Source organism: Neodiprion pinetum, chromosome 2, assembly GCF_021155775.2.
Source record: "Neodiprion pinetum isolate iyNeoPine1 chromosome 2, iyNeoPine1.2, whole genome shotgun sequence".
NCBI classification, from domain to species: Eukaryota; Metazoa; Arthropoda; class Insecta; order Hymenoptera; family Diprionidae; genus Neodiprion; species Neodiprion pinetum.
This window is the reverse complement of record NC_060233.1, coordinates 15656489-15681210: the sequence shown is the minus strand read 5'-3', so window position 1 is coordinate 15681210 and position 24722 is coordinate 15656489. Positions and strand designations below refer to the sequence as shown.

The 24722-nt window shown below is 36.1% G+C and overlaps 1 protein-coding gene across 14 annotated transcripts in view; it reads left to right on the top strand.

Moving 5' to 3' along the window:
• The window catches only part of LOC124210981 (CUGBP Elav-like family member 2), a 370442-nt gene that overhangs the window by 297822 nt on the left and 47898 nt on the right, over window positions 1-24722 (top strand). The window contains exon 2 of one of the 14 annotated variants that reach the window (XM_069133282.1): window positions 91-216. The exons of the other annotated variants lie outside the window; for them this stretch is intronic. Coding sequence (XP_068989383.1) covers window positions 96-216 — 121 coding nt within the window. The 5' untranslated portion in view covers window positions 91-95. The remainder of the gene's footprint in view (window positions 1-90; window positions 217-24722) is intronic. 14 annotated transcript variants of the gene reach the window in all.

Here is a 24722-nt window from a genome sequence, read left to right as displayed (position 1 = left end):
TGAAAGAAAGAGGAAATCGTCCTAGGAAAATTTGAAGCTGTCTAACGGCGAATTCCTTACTTCGTGATATGAGAATTAATTCTTCCTAAGGTCCGATGGCGATGAAGAGCAGAAAACAGTACAGCGGGGCTCATTTCGGATCCCACGCACACTATCCCGCCATCAGTCCTGCATACTGGGCACCGCAGGCACAAACTATGCCCTATTCCGTTCCAGGTATAATATTAAACGTTTTGTGAAATGCGTTGGGGTAGTTTTGAATCTTGAAGGTTTCAAACGATACAATGATTTCATTTAATCGATACTTGTAGGTTCAGATCATTCAAAGTTTGCAATATTGGAATGCAAGTAGCTCAAAATCCCGAGAGATGAAAAAACACGAAGATTTGAGAAAGGATTATATTTCGCTAAAGCGAAACTCAGCAAATTGCATTTTGCATACATATTTATGTATGGATATTAAGATTTGGAGTTTCGGAATTTTTGATCTGCAGATTCCAGAATTTTGAAGCTTTGGTGCAATTTTTTCATTTTACGTTTTTATAAATCTACTGTACATATTTTTGGAAGAATTGCAATGGAGAATTTGAAGATTTTTATGTAATTTAATGAATATTTTATACATGATCAGAATGTTTCAAGAAAAAGAACTCAGCACGAAGTTTCCGCTGAAATTTCCCTCTTCTTGGTTGCTATCCTGTGGATCTAAAGAGTGGTTGAAGTTATTAAATATGGTCATCATTTCTTTTCTTGCTTCAACTTCACGATTCCTAATCTTATGAATTCTATCACTTCGAAAAATGGATCTGAAACCCACTAAAGTCAAAGCTCGGATTGGTTAAAAAAAATTGAAGGGATTTTTTTGAGGTTGATTAGAGTAATGGCAAAATTTTCACCCCCTAGGAGTTTTTGAACGTTTATTCTGCGAGTTTAGAACTACTTTGCTATATTTCAAAGTGGAAATTTACACTTTACCGCAATCCGGACGATTCCGAAGTTACGAAATAGCGATTAAGTCTAAATTTTATCGTTCCGTATTTCAAGGTGTGACTTTTAACCTATCAGCCTGATGCGATTCAACGTAATTGTTGTTAATTTTGACCCTTAACCGAATACCCGATTTTAAATAGCAATTATTCAATAACCAGAATATGTATATTAAAAAACGAGTTTCTAATAATTCAAATCTCTTAAAAACCGCACTTCTTGAAACTTGGACAAAGTTATAGCAGTCAGGATAGGAGACGATTCTTCGTTTCGAATTGAAACAAATTTTTTCAAAAATATGAATCTATGTTTATATTCAGATACAAATTGTTTGCACTTTCGGTTATCGACGATGTTATTACTTCTTACATCAACAACACGATGATCGAACTTATGGTCAAACTTTGAAATAATCATGATGACTTATTATTTCCTTAATTAGGCAAAAACCAGTCAACATTTAACTTGTTTTTAATTTCAAGACATACAATTCTTCAATCGATCCATCGATAAATGATATTTTTCGCTTATTATATGAAGTGAAAACATTAATTATAGCGACTTGTAAAGAAATAACCTCGAGCATGAATTAGCAGCGTGGCTGCGACATCTGAGAAAGTGACGAAACAATCATACTGTAGTTATTATTTTTATTTTTATTATTATTGCTAAATCTTTGTAAACACACAGGTGCGGTATACAATATATGCAAATTATCACAAGCGTCTGCTTTACGCCGAGAAATTATAATCTGTTCTTTTCTCCTCTTTGCGCTTCACGGGTGTTTTGGTATGACACACATGCATACATATATGCGGTTACCTGTACCTACATAAGTGATACACGCGGCCAGTTTTTTTTTTTTTTTGGTACTGAAAAAAGAAGAATAATCCACAAGGTCACGGTTGAATTGCTTCCGAGTAACTGAATTATCTTTTTGTCGCGTCGGCCATTTGTGTAGTTTTTTTCTAATCTCGCCCACGTTTTGCAACGAGGAAAAAAAAGAAAAAAATTTGCCCATAACGATATGCAACGGTCTCTGCAGTATCGATTGCAGGTCACGTGATCCATCAAATCTTGATTACCGACCGAGTATCGATAAGGCAATCATATTTTTTTATCTTTACAAAACTTAATCACCCACGTATTGATCATAATTTTCACGCCAGCGCAGCTCTGGACCAGAAATATGATATTCCTTTCTCTGAAGATAGTGCTAATAAAAAATTATTCGTGCAATTATCTTGAGAGTTATTTGTAGTCGAAATATTGCACCGATTTTTAAACTCCCGGAACGCAAATTCGGTTTGTTCCTGTTTTTGACGTGATTTTTAATATCCGATAGAAAATCACTTATGTACGGAATATTTTTCGAATCAAAAAAAAAAAAAAAACAAAAAACCAAACAGAACGGTGGTACAATAAAAAAAAAAAAAATGTCTGTCGATGTACATATGCGGTAGAAATTTCGACGAAAATCTGTTGCAATCAAAATTTAATTCTCATTTCATATCGTCGGCATCTAAATTTGGCGATTCTCAAATTTCGCTCTTTGCGTTTCTTCGGGGGCGTGAAGACAAAATGGCGGTTAGCCGCGAAAGATCGACGGAAAATAAAATCGGCAAATGTAAAAACGGAGTGGAACAAGTGAATTCAGCATCAAAGCTGTACAAACAGGAGTGAATTGCTCTCGTTTTTTTTTTTACGTAGTTTTTAAGCCGACTCTGACAGCAAATTAAACCGAGTTTCATTTACAGCTGAACCAATTTAATAAAATTCAGGTGATAATGCAGCTGTTGTTTGTACGTCCATTAATAAATTGAATTAGAACGGTTTCGTATCTCGAAAGAAAAAAAAAAACACTTCTGGAGCGAAATTTGTTAGTATAGGAATTACGAGTTCGTTGGCCATGAGCAGAAAAACCAATGTATTTTTGCTCTCAGAAAATGTTGGATGGAACAACCTGACTGATTTCAAAATAACGTCACAACAAACTTAATTGCAAATTATCCCAAGCTTAAAATTTACTAAAATTGTTGGTAAAACAAAATCACTGAAAATTTTTTAAATTCAGGAAAGAAAAACGCTCCTCAGAATCTGCACGTCAAAGTTTTACCGAAATGAAATAACTTACCGTCGTAACATATTCGCAGCAAATTAAAACGCGCATCTCGTCGTCATTGCGCTTCTGATTGATATTCAACAGCCACGAATTACGTTACGAGCATTTGGAAACTTCCTATTGTTCGATTATGTACTCAGCTGGCTTCAGTTTTTAATTGAAACGTAGCTCCTTAATAGGAAGCGGAATGTCGTGATGGGTAAACTCACCGGAAGTGCGCTCTCGACGAAATACGACTCACATAACACTCGTGCGATTGATATTGCAGTTATATATATTATTATGTTTTAAAGACTCTCAGTGTCTTTGACCAGCGAGAATTCGGTTTAGGAATTTGTTAGGCGTGAAATCGGCACCAAACTGCTTCGAGGCGAAACAATTAAATTCGTGTAGCGGTGTTAAAATATCGTGTAACTACATTTTTCGAATCCGGTTAGGTTAGGTTAAGTTAGGTTTTCATTTGACAATCACTTTTAACCCAAAAATGTACACTTGGGAGGTCGAATTTTCTAAAATCTTCGAGTAATTACATATTTTTCATGTAATTTTTACTATTATTTCTTCAAATATTAATAATCAAGTATAGCTCGTGATGCATAACAAATTATCGTAAGTTAATTTCCTACAAGTCACTTGTGATTATGAATTTTTTCTTCGTCTTATATTTTCGACTTTTTCATTTAAAGGTGATCGCAATCGATTAGGTTAATCGTTCATTGAGAAACAGGATAACATTGTTAAAAACCCATTTACGATCGTCATCAATGTATCATAATTTGACAAATAATGTTAAGATATTGAAGAATCTAGAACAGAGATTTAATCTTTTTAAAGTTCTCAACAACTCAGTTTTACTCACTCAAATTTGCGGTAATTGATTATTTTATCCGTTCAAGAAACGGATCATGATAGCAAAATTCGTCTTCAAAGAAGTTGAGTTTTGCATTTTAAATAACTTGATCTTGACATTTTTGTGGTTTGTATCTATTTTCGCCTAACTTAATTACGGTAATACCAAAATTCTATGGATCGTAAAAATTAATGCAATTTAGACAAACTGCAGTGAAATTAAATGGATAATAGCTGCGCAACAGTAATAAAATATCGACACGACCGGAAAGAAACCGTTTTATCGTGTGTTTATTTATTCTATTTTTTTCCTATGATTTCCCTCGTCAAGTTATCCGTCTCTTTTCTACCAATGCAGGCAGAAACTCGGCTGGTTAATAGCCGAGAAACTTTCTCCACGCACCAGTTGCGTTTCTTCCAACTCGTGGCGAAATGTTTGAAGTGTTTTAGGTGACTTCGAAGTTCTAGGAGCTGCAGGTTAGCGTCGTTAAAATTCCAGCTCCCCATGCACATAAAATCCGTAGCGATGAGATAATCGATGGAAATTTTTCCAAAAAGCAAGCTAACCCGTTGATAGGTTATGAAAATATCGAGCAAGGTTCAACAGTTGTTAGAATCATTAGGAAGTTTTTGATATTTAATTTGTTTACACATTCGAAAAACGTCCTTGATTAGCTAAGGAGTCGTTAGACTTTTTTTCTTTTTGGTGACTTAAGAAATGTATGAACTTCGTTAAATCGTAATAAATTCGAGTATACAAGTCATAAACATTTACGAAAAAGTGATTTTTCACCAATCTTCCGTTGCCTCTGACTTCACCAACTTAACCAACTTTTATAAATAGCTAGGTAGAATTTTATATCGTTCTCGATCTCTTTAACTACAAAATTATAACACCATTGTAGCATTATTCAGGCAATGTGAAACACGACGCGAAATAGCTGTGAAGTGTTATATCCTCCCCTCTTTTCATTCAATTCTTCAGGGAATCCAATATTTCTCGAATCATATATCGAGTTCAGAGGCAAAAGTATAATCTAATCGGATTTCACGTGGCAAGAAACATGACCATGTCTTCAAATCTTCACACCGGAGTATTTTTTTCATTTTCCATCGTCTTAAATTCCTCGTAAAATGTCTAATAAAGCATATTCAAAAAAGATGTTTAAAGAATTGCTAAGCTCTTGCAACTATCGGTAGTAAAAAATTTTTTACACAGTTCATCTTTAATCGTGTGTTTCCATTTTTCTTTATTTCATATTTTCAACTACTATTCCACTGCGTCGATGTTTTACACAAACTCCACTGCGCATTATCAGCGGTTTCGTTGCATCGAACACGAGCTGCAACGATGCACGGTGTAACGTTCGAAAGATTAGCCGGTGCGCTTGCATCCATCGATTGTTACGTGCTATCGGTACGGATATACGTATACTCATATTGCAAGGCAACTTGATCCGATCTATAGTGGATATATGCAAGTGCATACATACCTGCGTTATATGCAGGTAATTGTGAGGTGAAATGAACGAAGCGTTATGCATTGCGATGGTGCAATTCCTCAAGGACGCGATACGGTAGCCAGGCGTAGCGAATGTGTGAAAAATTAAAGAGTTATTCGTATGAAAATCATGATTTTTCATTAATTAATTCCCAGGTTCATCGGCGAAGAACACGGAAATTATGAGTAAATCGCCTGAGGTTAGGAATTCCACTTCAATTTTGAACGCGGTTCAAATCAATTTTCGTACGTCAGTAGTGCAAAGACGTCAGAATTTAGTAAACTGTACGACAAGACAATTTTCTTTGAAAGATGAAATTCGGTTCGAAATCCTGTATCGAAATTAAAATGGCCGCTACTGTCCCACCTGCCATTTTATTCTGACTATCAAATGAACTCTGGGATTCATAATTCATCGATCTTTATCCTACGCGAAACAAAATTATGGCAAGGATAGTCGTGTCATGATTTTGCCTTCTCAGAAATCTTGGCAGTTTAGAAATTTAGCGTGCAAAGTTCGCTAGTGCGTTTTTCAATCACTGCAGCGCGTACACCAATTTTGACGAACGTGGCTCAACTCAATTTACGTACGTTAGTCGTGCAAAGACGTCAGAATTTCGTAAACTATACGACAAAATAATTTTCTTTCAAGTGACATTTCGTTTAGATTCCCGATTCGAAATCAAAATGGCCGCTGCGTCCCACCTGCCATTTTATTTTTAATATCAAATGGACTCTGGGATTCATAATTCATCGATATTTATCCCACGCGAAACAAATTGATGGCAGGAATAGTCGTATCGTGGTTTTGCCTTCTCAGAAATCCTGGCAATTTGGAAATCCAGCGTGCAAAGTTCGCCAGTGCGTTTTTCAATCACTGCAACGTGCTGAGTTAACTATTAGAATTTCTGATTGGCTAAAAGTGCGTAACAACTTATAAGTGTAAAACGCATGCGTCCTTGGCCTTTGTCGCCGGCACGAGTGAACGGCTGTGTAAGCTGTATAATCCGGATTGAATTAACAACAATTGCACCGCATCACCGACTGCTTTGAACTTCGTATGCTTCTAATGCCGCGCAATCGAAGTGCGTAATGCAATTTGCATAATGTGACGCTTCGTAATTCCACTCGTCAACTCTAATCGCTGTATATATGCCTTTCAAATGAAATGACACTGCAGCTGCAGAGAGAGAAAGAAAGAGGAAAAACTACTGCTGCCGGAATAAAAGAAACTTTTACCAGTGTAGAAAAAACAATTCCTCGCTAATTACCGATTTTTTAATTAAACAACAGTGTTAGGGAATTGGTGAATCAAAAATCAACACTCTTTATTGATTTCAACACGCTATGGAATATCACTTGTTTGAAAATATAAAATTGAAAAATACTGCAATCGTAAACAAAAGATTATAAATATCGATGAGTCGTTTAAAATCGCTTCGAAATAATGTAAAATGTCGTAGACTCGTTCGGTTTCACCTTACCAAAGTTAATTTTATTTAGAAGACTTTTTCATACCGATTCACTAAAACAGTATTTCTCCAGTAATCACATTATTATTGCTATTGGTTGATCATGTATAACGCTCAATGTATATCATAAATTGGAATATCCGAAGATTCGTGATGAAAAACTTAAAAAAAAAAAATATGATTTCGGTAGAATTGTAAAAAATAGTCTTCTGGCGTATAAAATAAATAATAAAGTTGAGATAATTTATTAAATTCTTCACCATTTTGAATCTAATTAAGATGAAAGGTTGACATCTAAACTTTTCCTCATAATTGCCGTATTTTCAATTTCTACGTATGCAGAAGAAACATCATAAATCTTGTAGTACATTGAATTCAAAGTAAATATATATTTTCAGCCCGTCAACCTCCTTGGTAAAAAAACCTCGCCGCTTCTTCAAGCCGCGCTCAAGGTTCGAATTGTCTCTATAGAAAATAGAAAAGGGAGTAGGTCAGCCTGCTCGTAATCTCTGAACGTGACGCAACGCGGCCCGACCGGCTTAGCGTGGGCCTCATAAGGCCGCGTAATCCGTAAAACTGCGCATGCGCTTCACGGCTGCATAGCAGTCTCGTAGGAATGCTGCAGTCGAGTTGCGCAAAAATCCATTGCGGAAGATTGGGCTGCGGAACAGGTGCGAACCATAATCGAAACCCGTTTTAAACCTGTTGGAGCTGAATCGGCTCTTCCGCGTTTCGTACTGTCGGACCTGTTGCTTAAACCTGTAAATTTTCAACTCGACAACGAAAACGACAGTCGTTAGAATTCTCAGAACCGAGCGAATTCGGTGCAACGGAAATATGTTGAATTCTTCTCATTCTGAGAAAATACTCAGAGGCACTAAAATAATTTCCGTATCGGTATTCCTGCTTCTTTTTGGCGAAGTTCAAAAAGTATAAAATGTAATATCGGATCTTATAGAATTCGAACGTTTGATTCTTGTGAAATTTCAAGTTGCAGATGTTCGAAATACAGAATCGTCTAAACTAAATTCAGAAGTTCAGAATAATCGAGAATCCTAAATACTGGATTTTGGTTTTCCTATTTTTTCACCTTCTCTCGACACTTTTCAGTTCTGTGAATATTTAATTCTCGCGCTTGTGAAAATGTAATTACTTTTTTTTTTTCTTCAATTCTGACCATTCTACTATTCGATCCTCAACCTTAGTTTATGTCGTTCGTTCAAGACTTGCAAAAATAGTTGTTTCTTATCCTCCATCTTTAACTTCGTTTCCACGAATACCAAGCGTTATAAAATCAAAGATGCGGGTTTTTAAATTCGCCAATGTTCCCTCAACGGTGGTAAAGAATGCAAACAGAACGTGATTACGCAGCGTTGCAGGATTTAATGGGGAAATCGTGAGCTGCTCAGCCCACGGGATTCCGTTAGAAAAGAGTAGAACAGGGACGCGCGCATTGCTATATACAGGTCGGTGGGTGTATTAACCGCGTGTGCATGTAACATACATGCGTGTATAGATATTATGTGTACATATAGTTATACGTATGTATACACAAGGAGGTGTAAAGAGCGGAATAACGTGGGTAAAACGAGGCTTCGTGTCCATCGAGCGTGTCGCAACTCATAACAGTGTATTTTGCAATTGTGGATTTGGTTATATGGGGTCCCACAGTTCGCTGAGAGGGAGAGAAAAAAAAAATTGTTTGAGCAAAGCGAGCGTTGATGTATTACAAAGCTGCGTGTAAAGAGAAGAGAAATATAAGAATGGATATTCGGATGTGACGTTTAGAGGCGACGTTTTTTTTTTTTTTTCTTGACTCATACTTGAAAAACTTGTATGTACACAGAAAGTAAAAAAATATGTTACTGCAGAAAAATAAAATTCAACTTTAAACTTCGGATGGGTATATCTTGAATAGAATTCTGAAGGGTTGTTCTTGGAATTCCAAGTTTTCCAATCGTTTCTCTTATTTGTTATTGGATGCATTTTTTTAGAGAGTCAAGTTTTGCACAAAAACGTTCGTTGAGTGCAATCCGTAGCTTAAACCGTTCAAATATAAAAATGAGCCTCGTAACTCAATTTGATGTAAGATAAAAGTCATCTTCAAACGTCATCATAAATGCTGATTAGCTATTGACTTTGAAACAAAAAATTAATACCACACAATTTGGTAGAAAATTTAGTTCTGTATAATATTCATTAACAATGAAAGTTAGATCATTCAACGAGGCTGACTGGCAACAGTTGGAAAAAAAATTACATCCCTCCACGTTTTCTAAATGGGAAAACTTTGAATTTTGAGAGCGAGCATTCAAAATTGAATTTCAAAGTTATCCTTCCATGTGGATCGAATATTTTGTTTTGCTGTGAACTGTTTATCAAGTAAGAGACGAAAACGGAACACACTCATGCATGTATATATTACAAATTGTTGCTAAATGTAAAACAGAAACATCGTCGATCTTAATAATCAAACTTTTCTTCGTTAACAATAGAGAAACTTAAAACATTTTTTGAATCTGGAAGCTTGTGTTCATTTTTAATGTCAGTATAACATGAAGTCCATTTATTATACAGCTATTCACAGTGTTTTTTTTTATTTATTTTTTTTTGCATGGTAAATTTAGTACGGCAATTACCATTGTTTACTAACAAAGTTTATCATCTCCTATGTTTCAGGTAAGTTTCCGGTTACAAATTACCCTCAACTTATCATATCTAGCACACAAATATCGTTTTACAATGGTAAGTGAAGAAATCTCGACTGTACCTTGTCTATTCAGTATTCAATTAGTGTTTCAAATATTTCTTTTTCTTCTTCTTCTTCTTTATCTTTGAGACCCTGTTATCAAAAATTGTCTAAACTGGGAAGACTCTTAACATATACATATATTCAATACTCGATTGAAGTCGAGAATCGATGAAGGTGAAAGATTTTTGGTGACGACCTGACACGCAAGAAATTCCGAATTCCTATCGCTCGATAATTGCAAACAACAAATGAAATTAATGATGTAACCTCGGAGGCTCCGAAAAGACTTGGATAGAATCAATCGTCAGTTTATTCCGACTGTTCTAGCCTCATTATTTATTTCAACCACGCGCATGGCACCTATGACGTGCGTATATAATATATATAGGTATATATATCATATATATATATATATATATATATATATATATATATATATACATACATGTGTTTGTAAGGCCGCCATGTTTATTGCGCAAACCGCATTTATATTCACACACTCGTACACACACATTACTTGAGGAACAAAGCGTAATGACAAAACTGTGGATGTATTATAACATTACATACGTACATACATGCGTACATATAATGTATATGTATATATATATATGTGATTGCAATGAATCGAGAATGATAATGATATCAATGCAGGTATTCATAGCTAATTATATACTCCTTGACGATAACATGCGGCTCGAATTTTAAACACCTGTTGATCGTTATTTTAAATTGTTGTGTATTAAACCGCTTTCGAAAAAATTCTTGGTTACGGTTACAGGTCGATTTTTCTTAAACTTTGTATCTAAATATCAAAAAACTGTACTTAACATCACAGAATGTCGCGTTCGAATTTGATTTTTGGCTATAACGGCGGTTATTCAGAAATTTCCAAACCTACTCCTGTTTAGTTCAGTAAAGATTGTTTAAATAAATGAATTTCCTCGGTGTGTCAAAAACAATTCTAATGAGCAAAGGAGGGAAAAAATTTAAACGTTGATTTATTAAAACAGTGTTTTTTTTTATTCTTTTTATTTTTGAATTTTCAATCAAGGAATCGGGGATCCTGCTTACCATTTGATGGTTTGTTTTGCACTTTACTTCAGAGTCTGGAATTCAAGCTGCGAGTTGGAAGAAAAACAAACGTAAAAGGAGAGTCATTCCTCTAAAGTCTGCGCCACGTGGCGCACACGTGTGTAAGTGGCAACTTATTGCGTTATAAAAAACTCGGCTAGTAATCCCGCGACTAGTGTACACCCAATCACATAAATTGATATTTTTCATGTCATACAGTCGTGCGCACAAAAGTGAAGAATTTGCAGGAATTGTAACCTACAATTCGAGTGAATCAGATATTTTTTTAATCATCTCAATGCCAGGGATTTTCATTTTGCTTCGAGTGAATCACATTTTTTCAATTCTTTATTAACAGGAAATCGCTTGTGTAAATAAACCACAGAATTATGTTACTAGAAACGTCCAGCGTCGAATTTCTTTTATCGAGAACCAGTTTTTATTTAGTTTTTTTTATTATATCTTTCAAATCATCTCAATTCTAGGGATTTTCATTTTGCTTCCAGTGAATCACATTATTTCAATTCTTTATTAACAGGAAATCACCAGTGTGATTAAGCTACAGAATTGTATTATTAGAAACGTCCAAAATTGAATTCATGCATCGATAACCAATTTTTAGTTCTTCGTTTTATGTTCTTCGAATCTTCTCAAATGCTAGGGATTTTCATTCTACTAACGTTATTCGAAATTCCTCAAATTTAGGGACTTTACTAGTCTAATCGGATAAAAACGGGCAAATGAAAGACGCTTTTCTGGGCTGTGATTTAGGGAATAAAAGGGTCTAGAATCTAAATTATTATAAAAAATAAAGAATAGGTTTACAATCGTTCAGTCTCACCGAATGTTTGGCACCCTCCAACTTCTGGGGATTTTATTTATCCTACCAACCTCATTCTAGATTTGTCCAATTCCAGGGATTCGAAATTTCTTGCGACGGGTGTACGAGCCAATTTTCTTCGTCTTCTTCTCCATCTTCTGGGGGCAACGAGCCTTAATTGTGCCGAATTGGGCAAACAATTCGACTATCGAGTTACTGCCAGACATCTCCAACGCTCGCGCGTTTACTCCAAAGCAAAAGCACCTAAAACAAGATCGCTTGGCTGAATAAACCACGCGACTCGACGTGCAGGCCAACGATGTCTCGCGTCGTTTACTTGTATACACGTATGTACGTATGTACATCACAAAAATAAGCCACCGCCTGTTAATCATGTCTGTCTTAATCGCGTTTCCGTTTGGTTGAACGGTCATCCCCGACCTACTACAACGCTAAACGAAGACATAGAACCGTACAACTTCTCAAACAACTCTCGAATTCTACGTCACTTTCTCTCACTTGTGTGATAAATTTTACACACTTTTATCGCACGCTTCGAAACCAATCAGAAATTCAAAATCGACTCAGTTCGAATACAGCTTCAAGTTGGACAAATTTTTGATCTCTATTAATCTTAAAACTGCGCAAGCTATTCGAAAAACTGCTAATTTGATGACGAGTATTTTCGAAATTGATCGTTTTTGACCCACGAAAATTTCATCCGCATTTTAATCCGAATGTAAACGCAGCGTTGGACTTGACAGGTTATAATCTATGTAATAGAAGAAGAGACTAAAAGATAGCCCTGAGGGAACGTTTGAAAGTAGTCGTAAACATCTGGCGAGACGCGCGGAATTCCTTCGTCGAGTTTTAATCCGCCTCGAGGTGCAGCGTGTGAATTTTATCCACGGTGTTAACTCGTACTTTATGACTAAAACAAACCGTGCACCGACTGGTTTATGACAACCATCGCCGGAACTTTCATACGTACGCATTTATTAAATTTCCATGAGACTTGGGAGTCCGGAAGCTGCAAAAGTTACACTTTTTTCGAACTTCAGCTCGCGCGGCACTTTTCTTTTTTATTTTCAATGATCTGCGAACTCTGGAAGCACCCCATAAAATATGTCTCTGTTTCTTCATCGATAGTGATGGAATTCATACATCTAATTTTGTCGAATTGAATATTACACGCGAATAAAAACGTTTTATTTTCAGGCTTATTTCAGTTTCGCTGAATCTCTGAATCTGGAAATCTTATATATGCCTCTTTAGAGTACAGAAAAATCACTTTGACATTGCATTTTTCATCGATACGTTCGATAATCTGGTGATTTTTGAATTACAATTTTCAAGTATTGCAAATTTTACAACATATATTGATCACCTTCACCGACAGATTTCTTTTTCAAATACATGTTACTTTTGCAAACGAAGACTTTGAAGTTCGGGGTTTCCTAAGGATTTTGCTATTTTTTTCTCTCTCTCTCTCATTAAGTCGATGATCTAATCCAAAATTTACACAAAAACAAAACTTTCTACTATTTAATACCAAAGTAAAAGTTTTTTTTCATCGTCTCTAATTTCTACGCTGTACGATCTGCTCGAAATTTCGCAACCCGCGATATCTTTGCACAATAATACAATGTTTGCTCTCAGATGAAGAAGAAATAACTGTAGAAGATTGTCCTTGTAGAACGGTTGAAAAACAAGCACGTTTCAGGAGAAAGTTCATAATTATGATAACCTGCATAGGTTGTTATTCGTGATTATACATCTTGTATAGAAACTCGGTATGTATAACTGAAAACACACGTGTGATCCCAAGCTAACGGAATACGAATGAGTTTAATAGGCGACATGTAGGCGTCGAGAAGAAACGGAGCTGGACTATGAACTGCTGGCTAATAGCTCCTCGTCAAAATTTGCTTTAAAGACATTCCGGTGCCTTTGGAGCTGCTATATAGCAGCTCTTATAACGGAGTGAAATTTCACACACCACCACGTTGGTATTCGTTTATGATTAGAAGTTTTACTAGCGTGGAAAAAGATGCAGTGTAATAAGTGAATAATAAGGCCTGGTTGTAGCGTATTTTCATTTCTCCTGTTTTACGGGATCATAGAAATGTACAATAAATCGCACCGAATAAAAAATCGTAACGACTGGCTTGTTAGACTTGTTTAATAGATTTATTCGGGCACGATTGTAAAGTGAAAGTTGAAAATAAAATCGTTATTCAAATAACGTAGGCTCTGGACTTTTGGCGTTTTAGTACGGTTATTACCTGAATTTTTACGCGGCTGAAGTTAGTGACGTTAATTTGTCGAAAGGTTGAAACAAAAGTTACTGTTTTGCACTTTTAGAATACCTGAAGAAGTTGAATTTACAAAATCTGTGTCTGTTGATGCTGTATTAACGGTTTACTAAATTTCAAGTATTCCTAAAGTTGCAAAATAACGACTTTTTCCAAAGATACGTCATTACATTAACGTTGCAAACTTCGGCCTGATAATATTCCAATAGTCTAAAATGAGCGAAAACTATATTCTGCCTTTAATTTTAGTCCAAATTTCGTAAAATTATGAAAGTGAGTCGTAAATTATGATCAATTTTTTATGAGGTTGAAATTGGTAACGTTATCGTAATGAAATATGTCAAGGTAAAGTTGTTAAGCGATGTCTGAAAACTTGACCTCTTCAAAGTCATTGCAAAACTGCAAAATAGTAGTTTTCTCCCGAAGGTTTCATTACGTTAACGTTACCAGCTTGAACGTCGTCAATTTTTTTAATAATTTCTGTTTTTTTTTTTTTTTTCGTACCTGAGCAAACGATGGTGAAATTTGTAAAATCTCGTCGCACGTCGCAGGTCAAGAAAGATCGATTTTCGAACCGGAAGTTTATTCGATTCCCTCTATGGTAATTTATTTGGAATTCTGAGTCTTGGCACGAACGATTTTTCCCAACTAAAACCAGTTGGCGAGCAAAAAATCTTTCTCTTTACGATTATATTAATAATGCAATGATAAAGAGACAATGGCGAATTGTTTTAATACAATTTCAAAGCAACCGAATTAGCTGCACTTGATCCAAAGTAAACGATAAAAAATAAACCAAAAAAAATACCGCAAGCATGACGCGAGGTAAAAAATATTTCTCGTCTGCGTATTGATTATTATTTATTTTAAGCGAGTTAGTCAAGTCCTGTAAGCCAAATAAATCAGTGGCGTATACATCTTCCTCAATAACTCTTCTCTACGTATTACATAAAACTCAACATCATATTGAAAAGTTACGTTACATCGTAACGATTCAACGATTCATGCTGCGGAAAAACCATTAATTCACCATTTTGGAACTGTGTGAAACTTAGTAAACTGTAATAAAACAAAACGCACTCATGTATTTCGAAATCTTAGTTGCTTCAAAATCACTGTAAAATCAGGAAAATAGTGATTTTTCCCCAATGTTTCGTTACAATAACGTTACGAACTTAAAACTCGTGAATTTTGGCCATTTTTAGAATCACACAAATTGCAACGAACAGTAATAATGCATTAACCCGTTATTTTATCAAGAATGATAATTCGTCACGAATTTTCCACAGTCGCGTCGACCACTTTAAAAAAGATTCAAATTACTTACTGATATTTTAATCATCTGTGCGAAAAACGGAGAGAGAGAGAGAGGTGAAAAAAAAGAATGTCGTATACGTAAAAAATTAGTGGCCTGTTATAATCCGGGGCATTATTTTCGCAAGGATAAGCTCGAGAGAGTGAGACGGGTGGATAGGTTCACCCTCGTTATAATACCTGGAGGCACAGTTGGCGCTCGTTTGGGTGCTTTAACGGGGGTCGAAACGGAGACACGCGAATAACGTTGCCGGTGCCGGACTTTTCATAAAGTTAGTCAATTACGCGGGTCGCTTGCCGACGCGGGCGTCGCGACGCCCGGCGATAAACGCCGCGTTGAAAGATCCGAAAGGGTACGCCTACTGGATCTGTGTGTGTGTGTGTTCACGTATAACCAGCTTCCCGTTAAAAGATTAATTTGCGAATATTTCCATCCTCGTTGAAAGCGGGAACTTAAATACTCTCGGTTTGAAAATATTACCACAGCCTCAAAAATCCCGACGACTATCGCATACCGCACGCGATAGTTCAGAGAAATAGTGCTGCAAAAATTTTTGCATATCGCAACTTCAACAGTTGCGGAACACTGAAGAGAGATGCTTTATTTCATTTTTTGAACTTTTTTTTCTACTATATTCGATTCAACCGTGATCTTGAAAGAATAGATTTGTGAAAGTGCAGATATTGAAATGTCACGACTGCGTGGCGTTTGTGTTATTGCAGAAATATTGTGCAATGTACCTGAAATGTAAATATATATTTTTTTTTAATCATTTTATAAATTATATTGCTCTAGCTTTTTGGCGATATTTCTAACCTTGGAATGTTAGATCGCTACGATCTCGATTTAATATTCAACACATTGTAAAGTTAGATTGCTGAAATATTTCTGAGTTATTGCATGTTAATCGAAATAGTTTCGGAACACTACTGCAATGTTTCTATATTGGAATGTTGCGGGAATATTTCGGTAACATTGCAGCAATGTTGCAGAGAAAAATGTGAAAATATTGTGGGAAGATTGAACGCAAAATTACAGATACGTGACTGCAATGCTTCTGCAATATTTAAAACCGAGCAATTTTACATCGTTGCAATGCTTCTGGAATGATAATTTTCAACCACGATTCAATCAGAGATCAGAACTTTAAGTCTGAACGTCTAATTCCGAAAACGGAAATGTAGCATCTGAGCATATCGTTGTTGGGCTAACGTGTATCGTGATGAACAGTGTTCGAGTCATCGACTGAAGCCGACTATCAATGACGTCTGAACAAGACGTAAAAACATAAAACTTGTTGTATCAACGTCACAAATGCACAAAATTTCACATGCATTGAAAAGTTGATAGAAAAAATCAGCCATGCAGCTTTGAATGAGATGAGTCGAGTCCGATGAACCTGACAAAGGCAAGAAATGTTCAACTGAAAGCAAAAACAAGATTTGAAACTCCAAGAGACCTTGACAAGGGCAAAACGGTGAATGAAATGGCAAGTGAAGTCGATTACACAAGCACAAGCAATACTCGTCTTACTATTGATGCAGTAAGGGTGGAAGAAAGATGGTCAAGACACTTCGGCAACATCTTAAGGAATGCCATGCTCAGCTCATTGTCAGCGATGTTCAGGGATAGTCGAGGATTCTATTGGATCTGAAGACGCGAATCTAACGCCGATCGAATTTTTCACCAGAGTTCCTACAACAAGTTCATCACACTGCATGGAAAGTCTTACAATAAAGCAGAACCTGTTTTCATCTAATTCCTCCTCACTGTGACCTTTATTTCGAATTTTATTGGTTTGCTGGAACCACTCTTATAGTTGATGAGAGAGACTTAGTAGGGCAGAACCTGAAAACTTTTTGCGGCAAGTCATAACGCTTATTTTTAGACGTCACATGACAACTCGGAGGTGCCAATGGTTAGCGATCCAACTAGGAATCGAGCCGTCTTATTGAACAATATTGGCGTGGTATTAGTACTGAGTACTGTTGAAAGACCTGTCAAAGAGCTTAGAGGCCCCGGAAGTTCCGGTGATTCTTCGAAGAAGACGAATCGCCTCGGACCACGACAGTGTTAATGGTACCGAGCGATGAAGAAACTACCTCGTCATTTTATGTACAACGGTGGTTGTTCCCAATAGCTTGCAGTGTCAAGAAGTCGCTGAGTCAAGGATCTGCGAGACGTTGACGAAGGATTCTTGTCTTGAAAAGCAGGAATATTTTGGCCGTTGGATGACACGATGTTAAAGAGTGCAACCATTGCTTGGAACTCACACGTATGGTCTGGACGCAAAGAATGGAACCATTATAATTTTGTCGGTTGTACGCGGATCGAAAAGCGCTTTTCTGTACGTTGCACCAGTTCGTACGATTACAAACACTTCGTACAGGTTATGGATTCACAGAAAGTTAAGTAATCAGTGATTGCAACGAAACTCCTGGCAATGACTTTTGGGGTGGATGATAAAATTAGGAGGCACTTCACGCCAGGGCGACGTCTGTAACCCAGGGATGTACGAAGAGCACAGTTTTTTGGTCCATGATGTAAACCAGGACGCAGAGATGTGCAATCAGCTTGAAGTTATCGTTTCTGCAATACCCGAGACTCGAGGCTCGCATCTCGCATCCATACCGCACTTTTATTCGGTCTGTTATACTGTCATTCTTAATGTGCATATTGTCTCTTTAATTGAGATTTATACGAATGAATGTTGTTCACTTCATGAACGAGAGCTTATATACGAAGTTCAGTTGCTCCAGTGTGTCTCAAATATTTGACACCGTGTTAACTTTTTCTGTTACAATGTTTCTGAAATGGTTTCCGAGCCCTGTAAAGTTTTGTTTCAGCGATGTTTCTTCTACATTTCAAACCTTGCAGTGTTACGTCGTTTAAATGTTTCTGAAATTTTTTAAGCCTTGCAAAGTTTTTTTTTTTTTCAACAGCTTCGATGTGTCAAACTTAGCAAAGTTACGTTGCTGTAATACTTCGGCAATATTTGAAAACTTGCAAAGTTGGAGTGCTGTAATGTTTGGTGCAACATTGCGTGCGATGCGGAATAATAAATGAATTTTTGGTCGAAATCTGGGATTGCTCGTTCAACAATATTTCTATCTGTACCCAAAGTCTTAATTGATCAACCTTTATGGAAATCTGATCAATTTCTGACGTGTACAACTTGTGAAAAAACTGACGCCCAAGTATGGTAAACAAATATATCGTCGTGACTGCTTTATCTACTGTCCTAAATACGTGAGCTATAATTCAATTATTTTTGAAACAGCATGTAAAACTGTGATACGATCGGCTTTTCAAATAGATATAAGAAAAAAGTTTATTTTACAAAAAAAAATTATGTCATCGCTCGAAAGTTTGCAATGATAAATGAGGAAAGAATGTCTTCGTGAACAATTTGCAATCGATGCTCTAGATACGACCTTAGAACCAATGTAAAAATCCATCGTTCAGGTAAAATATGTCTCATTAAATGCCGAAAGTTCATCCTTTGTCACAAATCTGAATACCTGTTACGTTTGTGTAGCATTCTGATTTTTTCATTCTTTTTTTTTTTTTTTTTTTTTTTCAGCAAATAACAAAGATATGGTATAAAAAGTAATTGAACAATTTGGAATAACAATGTCAAAGACAACAGCACACTTGGTTCTTCCCAATGTTTCGAAAAAGACTCAAAATTTAAATCTTATCAAACTGCGATTGAACACCCGAAAAACATGATTATAATTGTTTTATGATCATCGATATAAAAAAATTGAATTCTGAATTAATCGATCGAGTATGTGGCATCAAATCGACACGGATTTCAAGCCTACGACGACGGGTTTTTAACCTTGTTTTTATTTGACCCAGTACCTTCGATGCGTGCAGGGTCATTGTCCTCCGAGCTCTCTTCAACCGTGAAAACGGTAGACACTGACCGTTGCAGTCGACTTGCTCTTACTTTTGCAACGTGAAATACACGCGCGTTGTGCAATTTGTGCGGTTGTGCGAAGGCGGAAAATATCTACTTCTTGTCACTGTATTTGTTTTGACGTTAGGTCAAGTTTCCGAAGTAGGTACAGTAAATTATGTCTAGAAAAACAAAGTAAAATTTTGCACAATTAAGCATAACTAATTACTTACTGTGATTCGCGAAAGATACCGAACCTGTTTAAGGGGGGAGCCTGCTTTAGAGGCTTCAAAAAATCGGTTTTTTCGAGGATTTTTTTGGGAAGGAAAGAAATATCCGATTAAAACGAAACTTTCAGGGTTTATTGTTACGTATTTCAACAGTCTTCTCGAATTTTTTCATTAGGATAGATGTCATGTTATGTCTGGTACAAGCATTTCACCGAGGCGTCTCGAGTATGCATTTGTCGTGCGGCGGGAAAGGTGCAGGTCGCAATTTCCATCTGAAACAAAGAAACCAAAAAATTTTTTACTTCTCAACAGTATAACTTCTAGTTAAACCAAGAAAAGTCCACAAAATGTGAAAAATTCAACGATTTTTCGCAAATTAAAAAAAAAATTCATTTTTCTTGGGAAAAGAAGTCACTTTAGATTGTTTAAAAAGTGGGTTAATCTTAACTTTCTTAAGGTTTTTTTAGGTTCAACTAGAAGAGAATTTCATCCCGAGTACAATGCAATTTGTCTCGTTTCGATAGGACGTTTAGTTTTTTCCCTATCTTTCCCGCCAATTAGGAAAAAGCGTAAAAATGAAAAACGGAGAAATCGTGCGTCAAAGTATTCGTACATAAAAAATCGTAATTTTCTTGAACTTGCCGCATTAATATGCTAATCAGCGATTCCTGGTCCATAGAGTTGCCCTTCAGACTCTTCAAAAAACTGGTTCAAAACTTCAAAAAACTGGTTCAGACTCTTCAAAAAACTGGTTGAAAACTTCAAAAAACCGCTCGTATACCTGCTCGACGCTTGCTCACTGTTTCTTCTGTAACTCCGAAAATATTTCGAATTTGCGTCTGAAATTTTAGGGACACATTCTTGGATAGTTTGGGAAGACATTAATGCAAAAAAAAAAAATAGATTTTTTGAAGCCTCTAAAGCAGGCTGCCCGCTTAATCCTTCTCTCCTTGGCCAAAAAAAAAAAAGATTATTGCCGATAATTCATCAGCCTCGTGAGTGATCCGCACTTTGAGTTGATTGATTAGACCGATGGATGCATTCTGCGGTTGTCACAAAAAAAAAAAAAAAAATTTCCACACTATTGGCTTTTTCTCTAAAATAATTCGATTCCACTCGTCAATTTTTCTACTATTCAGAAGAGCGAAGTGCCTTTGACGAACACATGAAATACTCGGTAAAACGACGAATAACGTCGACGACTCGATTAACAAAATTGAAGCCTTTGTGTACAGAAATTCTTTGATCACCCTGCGCGAAGGCAGTTTCATGTTCACGGAACAAATATCTTTCATTTAACAATTGATCGGAACGAAGATATTTTATATCCCGAGAATCGAACGATAGCCATTTATCGACCCGAAATTTCCCGATAACTGGGTCAGTTTCGGTTTGCATTACAGGTAAAGAAAAAATAGCGATAATTTTACCTTCCTGTGAAAACCGTTAGTATCGGACAAGAATAATCGATTGATCCATCAATCGATGTATCGGTAATGTAGTTCATTCTTCCTTCTTCGTGATTGGACAACGGAAAAAAAATTTGTTTCCAAAAAAAAAAAAAAAAAAGAACGACAAAGAAATGTGTTTATAACTTTGAACGATTGTTTACAGAATTTGCCAGTTCTTGTGACTAATTCATCGAGGTTAATCGGCGCGGCTTATGGCTTACGGCTTATGTAATCGAGGCGGTCGGTCTTCAATCCGTGGTTATAGCTATAACCAGCAGCTGCGGTAAATTTCAATACGCCAGCGATTAGGCGAGGGATGGGAGGGAGGTGGCGTTATAACACGTGGTTCATAAATTCGCTGTGACGTAGGCAGGGCGTAGACTCAGAGCGGTTCGCCACGCCTGTTTGAAATCCGCTGATCTCTCTGCCCGCTTCATTTGTTCTTTAATTTATCAATGGGTAGAACGCCCGCGGTTCTCTAGGTGTTGATTCAATGAAATTTCACGGTACACCGGCCAGCCACGATGTATATAACGTATACGTGTATAGACAGATATTCACCATCTCTTCGATTTGTAGAGATTTGCGGGACTAGGATAGTCCGAACACAATTAATTCAAAAGGATTAATGAGCCGCGCTAATTATGTCGAATTTTTGTACTAAGAGATTTTTTTTCTCAACCCTATTCTATGTAATTCTATTTCTCACTTTCGCTTGAAAATAATATTCAGCGATTTGAAAAACTCCCGATACAAGTTGTAATCGTAATACATCGAATTTTGTTGGTTTTTTTTATGCCGAAGCGACTGATCGCTGTTTTTCGGTCGCTCTTATAAGTCAGTCAATTCTAACCTCAAAGTTTACTGTTTTACGATTTTAATATTCTCCACGAACAAACTATCACAAGAGTACAGTAAATTACACCGGTCAACACGATTTTTGGGTTTGGTTTCTGCATGTGAAATTTTGGTTTCTTCTACGTTACAAATAAGGGAAAAAATTATTTTTCTGATCAAAGTTTGCTTTTGAGACGAGAGCAATTTTTTGAGTTTTCAAGAAAAATGACCGATTTTTATATTTTTTTTCATAATTGTATTTTAAATTATGATCAGAAAAGTTTTTGCGGAACATCAAAGTCTTTTTTATTCAAGAATTGTGATGAATAATTATAATATGCAATTTGCAATCGGGATAATCAAAGTGCTATCATCTATTGCTCATAAAATGAATTAAAATCTTTAAAACGTACTTATCGACTTAAATCAGACAAAAGCAAACTTTAAAAGCTAAATTTGGATATTTAAGTATTTTTCGATGTCTGGAATCAGAATTCAAGCATTAGAACCGAAACCCAAAGAAAAAATTTTTTTTTTGTCGATCTGTGTTTTTTATATTATTTTTGGTTAAACGTCTGCGGTACGTCATTTGAGATCAGCGATTTCAAGTCGCTTTGTTTTAACTACAAAACCGAATTTAGTGAGTGAGCAATGAAAAGCAAACACATCCAAACATACGATTTTATTTCTTATCAGAAATGCGAATGGAATGGTTAGTGTAGCCAGATTATTTTTTTCATCATGCTTCGTCGTACGATGGAGAAAATGGAATTGAAAATTCTAATTTACATCGAAATGAAACGAAACACCATTTTTTGTATGATATCGATTTTTCCGCTTTTGATCACCGATTCCTAACGTGCCCTAAAATTGTTTAAGAAGAAAGTAAAAGTCGTCATTTATTGCCGTTTAAAAAAAAAAAACAAAAATCAAATCCGGCACTTACGGCTATATGTTTAGTTTGGATCTGCTCCAAAACAACCTTACATAACAACCGAGCAGTGTACGATCCTTTCTCAATTAATGTTCGAGATGTTTGATTTACTGTCATAAAGTTTTTTTTGTTATTATCTCCGTTCGATTATAAATTCTTCACTATCCTGGTGGAAATTTTTCTCTCAGACCAGCGAAATTTGAAGCGAAAAACTTTTCTAGTCAACGATCATATTGTAGAGAGAACCTCTTAGTGCTTTCCAAACTCGAAACATACCTAGCGGTTAATATTTATACTCTTCGCCTATATCGTAAAATCGTAAAACTCTTACGTTACAACCTCTGCATACACTAGTGTTGCCGTAAATGCGGCTCGAAACCTTCTGCCAAATGCAGTTTCGCTAATGTTCATCTTCAACCTTCTCGCGTATCGTTATCCACGGACGTAACTTTCAAAGCCCCATTCAAATCGGGATAATCATAACAGTTGGATCCAGAAACTTGCGAGAAGTGTTCTATTTTGCAAGTTTGTAGGTACCAAATAATTGAGTCGGTATTCTCTTCGACATTATTCTATTCTCAAAAAAATTTCTCAGGCACCGAATGGAGAAAACCCCCAAGCTTTTTAAATCTGTATCATTACTCGATGATTTGATAGTTTTAATGCTTTTGTAAAAATTTTTTTCAAACATGGTCAAGGAAATTGATCGAAAGTTGAGAAATTTTTGTTATATTGAGGTTCATTGTTTACTATTCCCAAAACATTTTCAAGACCATAAATGCAAATCGCCTGAGATTCTCGCCACCGTTATTTGTTTTAGATTTGAGAATAGGTTTTTGATTGCAAGTTGAGGCGATGTCATGAAAACCGGAAGTCTGTTTTCAGTTTAAAATTGGCAGCTCTCCGGTCGATTTTTTTTCCAAGTCTCGTCGTCGACGAATTATGCGTGGGTAATTGCATCTTGAGTTAAGTTCGTTAATGTAGAAGCAATCTTGATGTAGTTGGTGGCATCTGCGACAGTGGAGCGATATTATTATTTGAAAATAGAGGCATTGGGATGGTGGCCAATAACCTCGGCGAATGCGTAGTAATTTATTGCCTTTGAGAAATGTGCAGCGTGGAAAATTAAAAGCCGACGTTTTCTTACTGACCATCCGGCACAGGAGCGCGAAATGTTTTTACGCGAGAAACAGGATCTTTCAAGATTGTATGACACGTGTCAAAACCCACTCTGCCAGCAGTTCGAGAATTTTTTCGAACAACGGCTCCAAGCGCCTCGGAAACACGATCAAAAATACAAATTTGGTGAATTGAGTTTAGTTGATTTTACCATTTGTATTTAGATAATTACTTGCTAGTAAAACTATGAGATAAATTCTCCGTCAACATGACTGAAAAAGTTTGTGTAACTACATCAATTCAAAACATATTATAATCACTGAGAAAATTGACATTAATTTACATATCAAATAATAAACTATATAATTTTAGTTACATATTTCAATATCAACATTGTTCTTGTTGTAGAAGTTCTACCTCGGTTCTTCGTAGTAAAGATGTCGGAATATATTTGCTATGTTGATAGTCGATTTAAGTATTTCGAAAAATAATAAAGATTAGTAATTTCATTAGTGGGGATGAATGTAAAAAAAGGTTTATGATGCGGAATTTGAATCATTGCATCATTTGTTCGAATACTAGGTAATCCTACACTGACGACTATGACTGGTAGTCGAAATAATTAAACAGCATGTTTATAGTAGTTTCCACTATGTGTATTTAATGAACTAACCGGTACCAGAAGCATCGTTAATGTGGCAATATTTTTGTATCACTTCTCGTTACTAAGCTAACGTTTTAACCAGACTTTAATTTAAATGAAAATATCAAGTCAACCCAGCTGAACATTTCTATTAATTTCAGTCGACTAGTTGGCATATTTTTCAACTCACAAAATTTCTATTCTACGAAACAGTTCATAACTATTTACAGGTTTCACTATGTAAAAAATGTAATTCTCCGTAGATTTTCAATAGAAACGGGAGTCTTGTGACTATCGCTAAAAAACTTAGTATGTCACTAAATTTTCTAGCTAAATAGTTACTCGAAACGTGTATCATCACTTCACCGTTCAAATAGTTTGACATTGGTTGAACAAT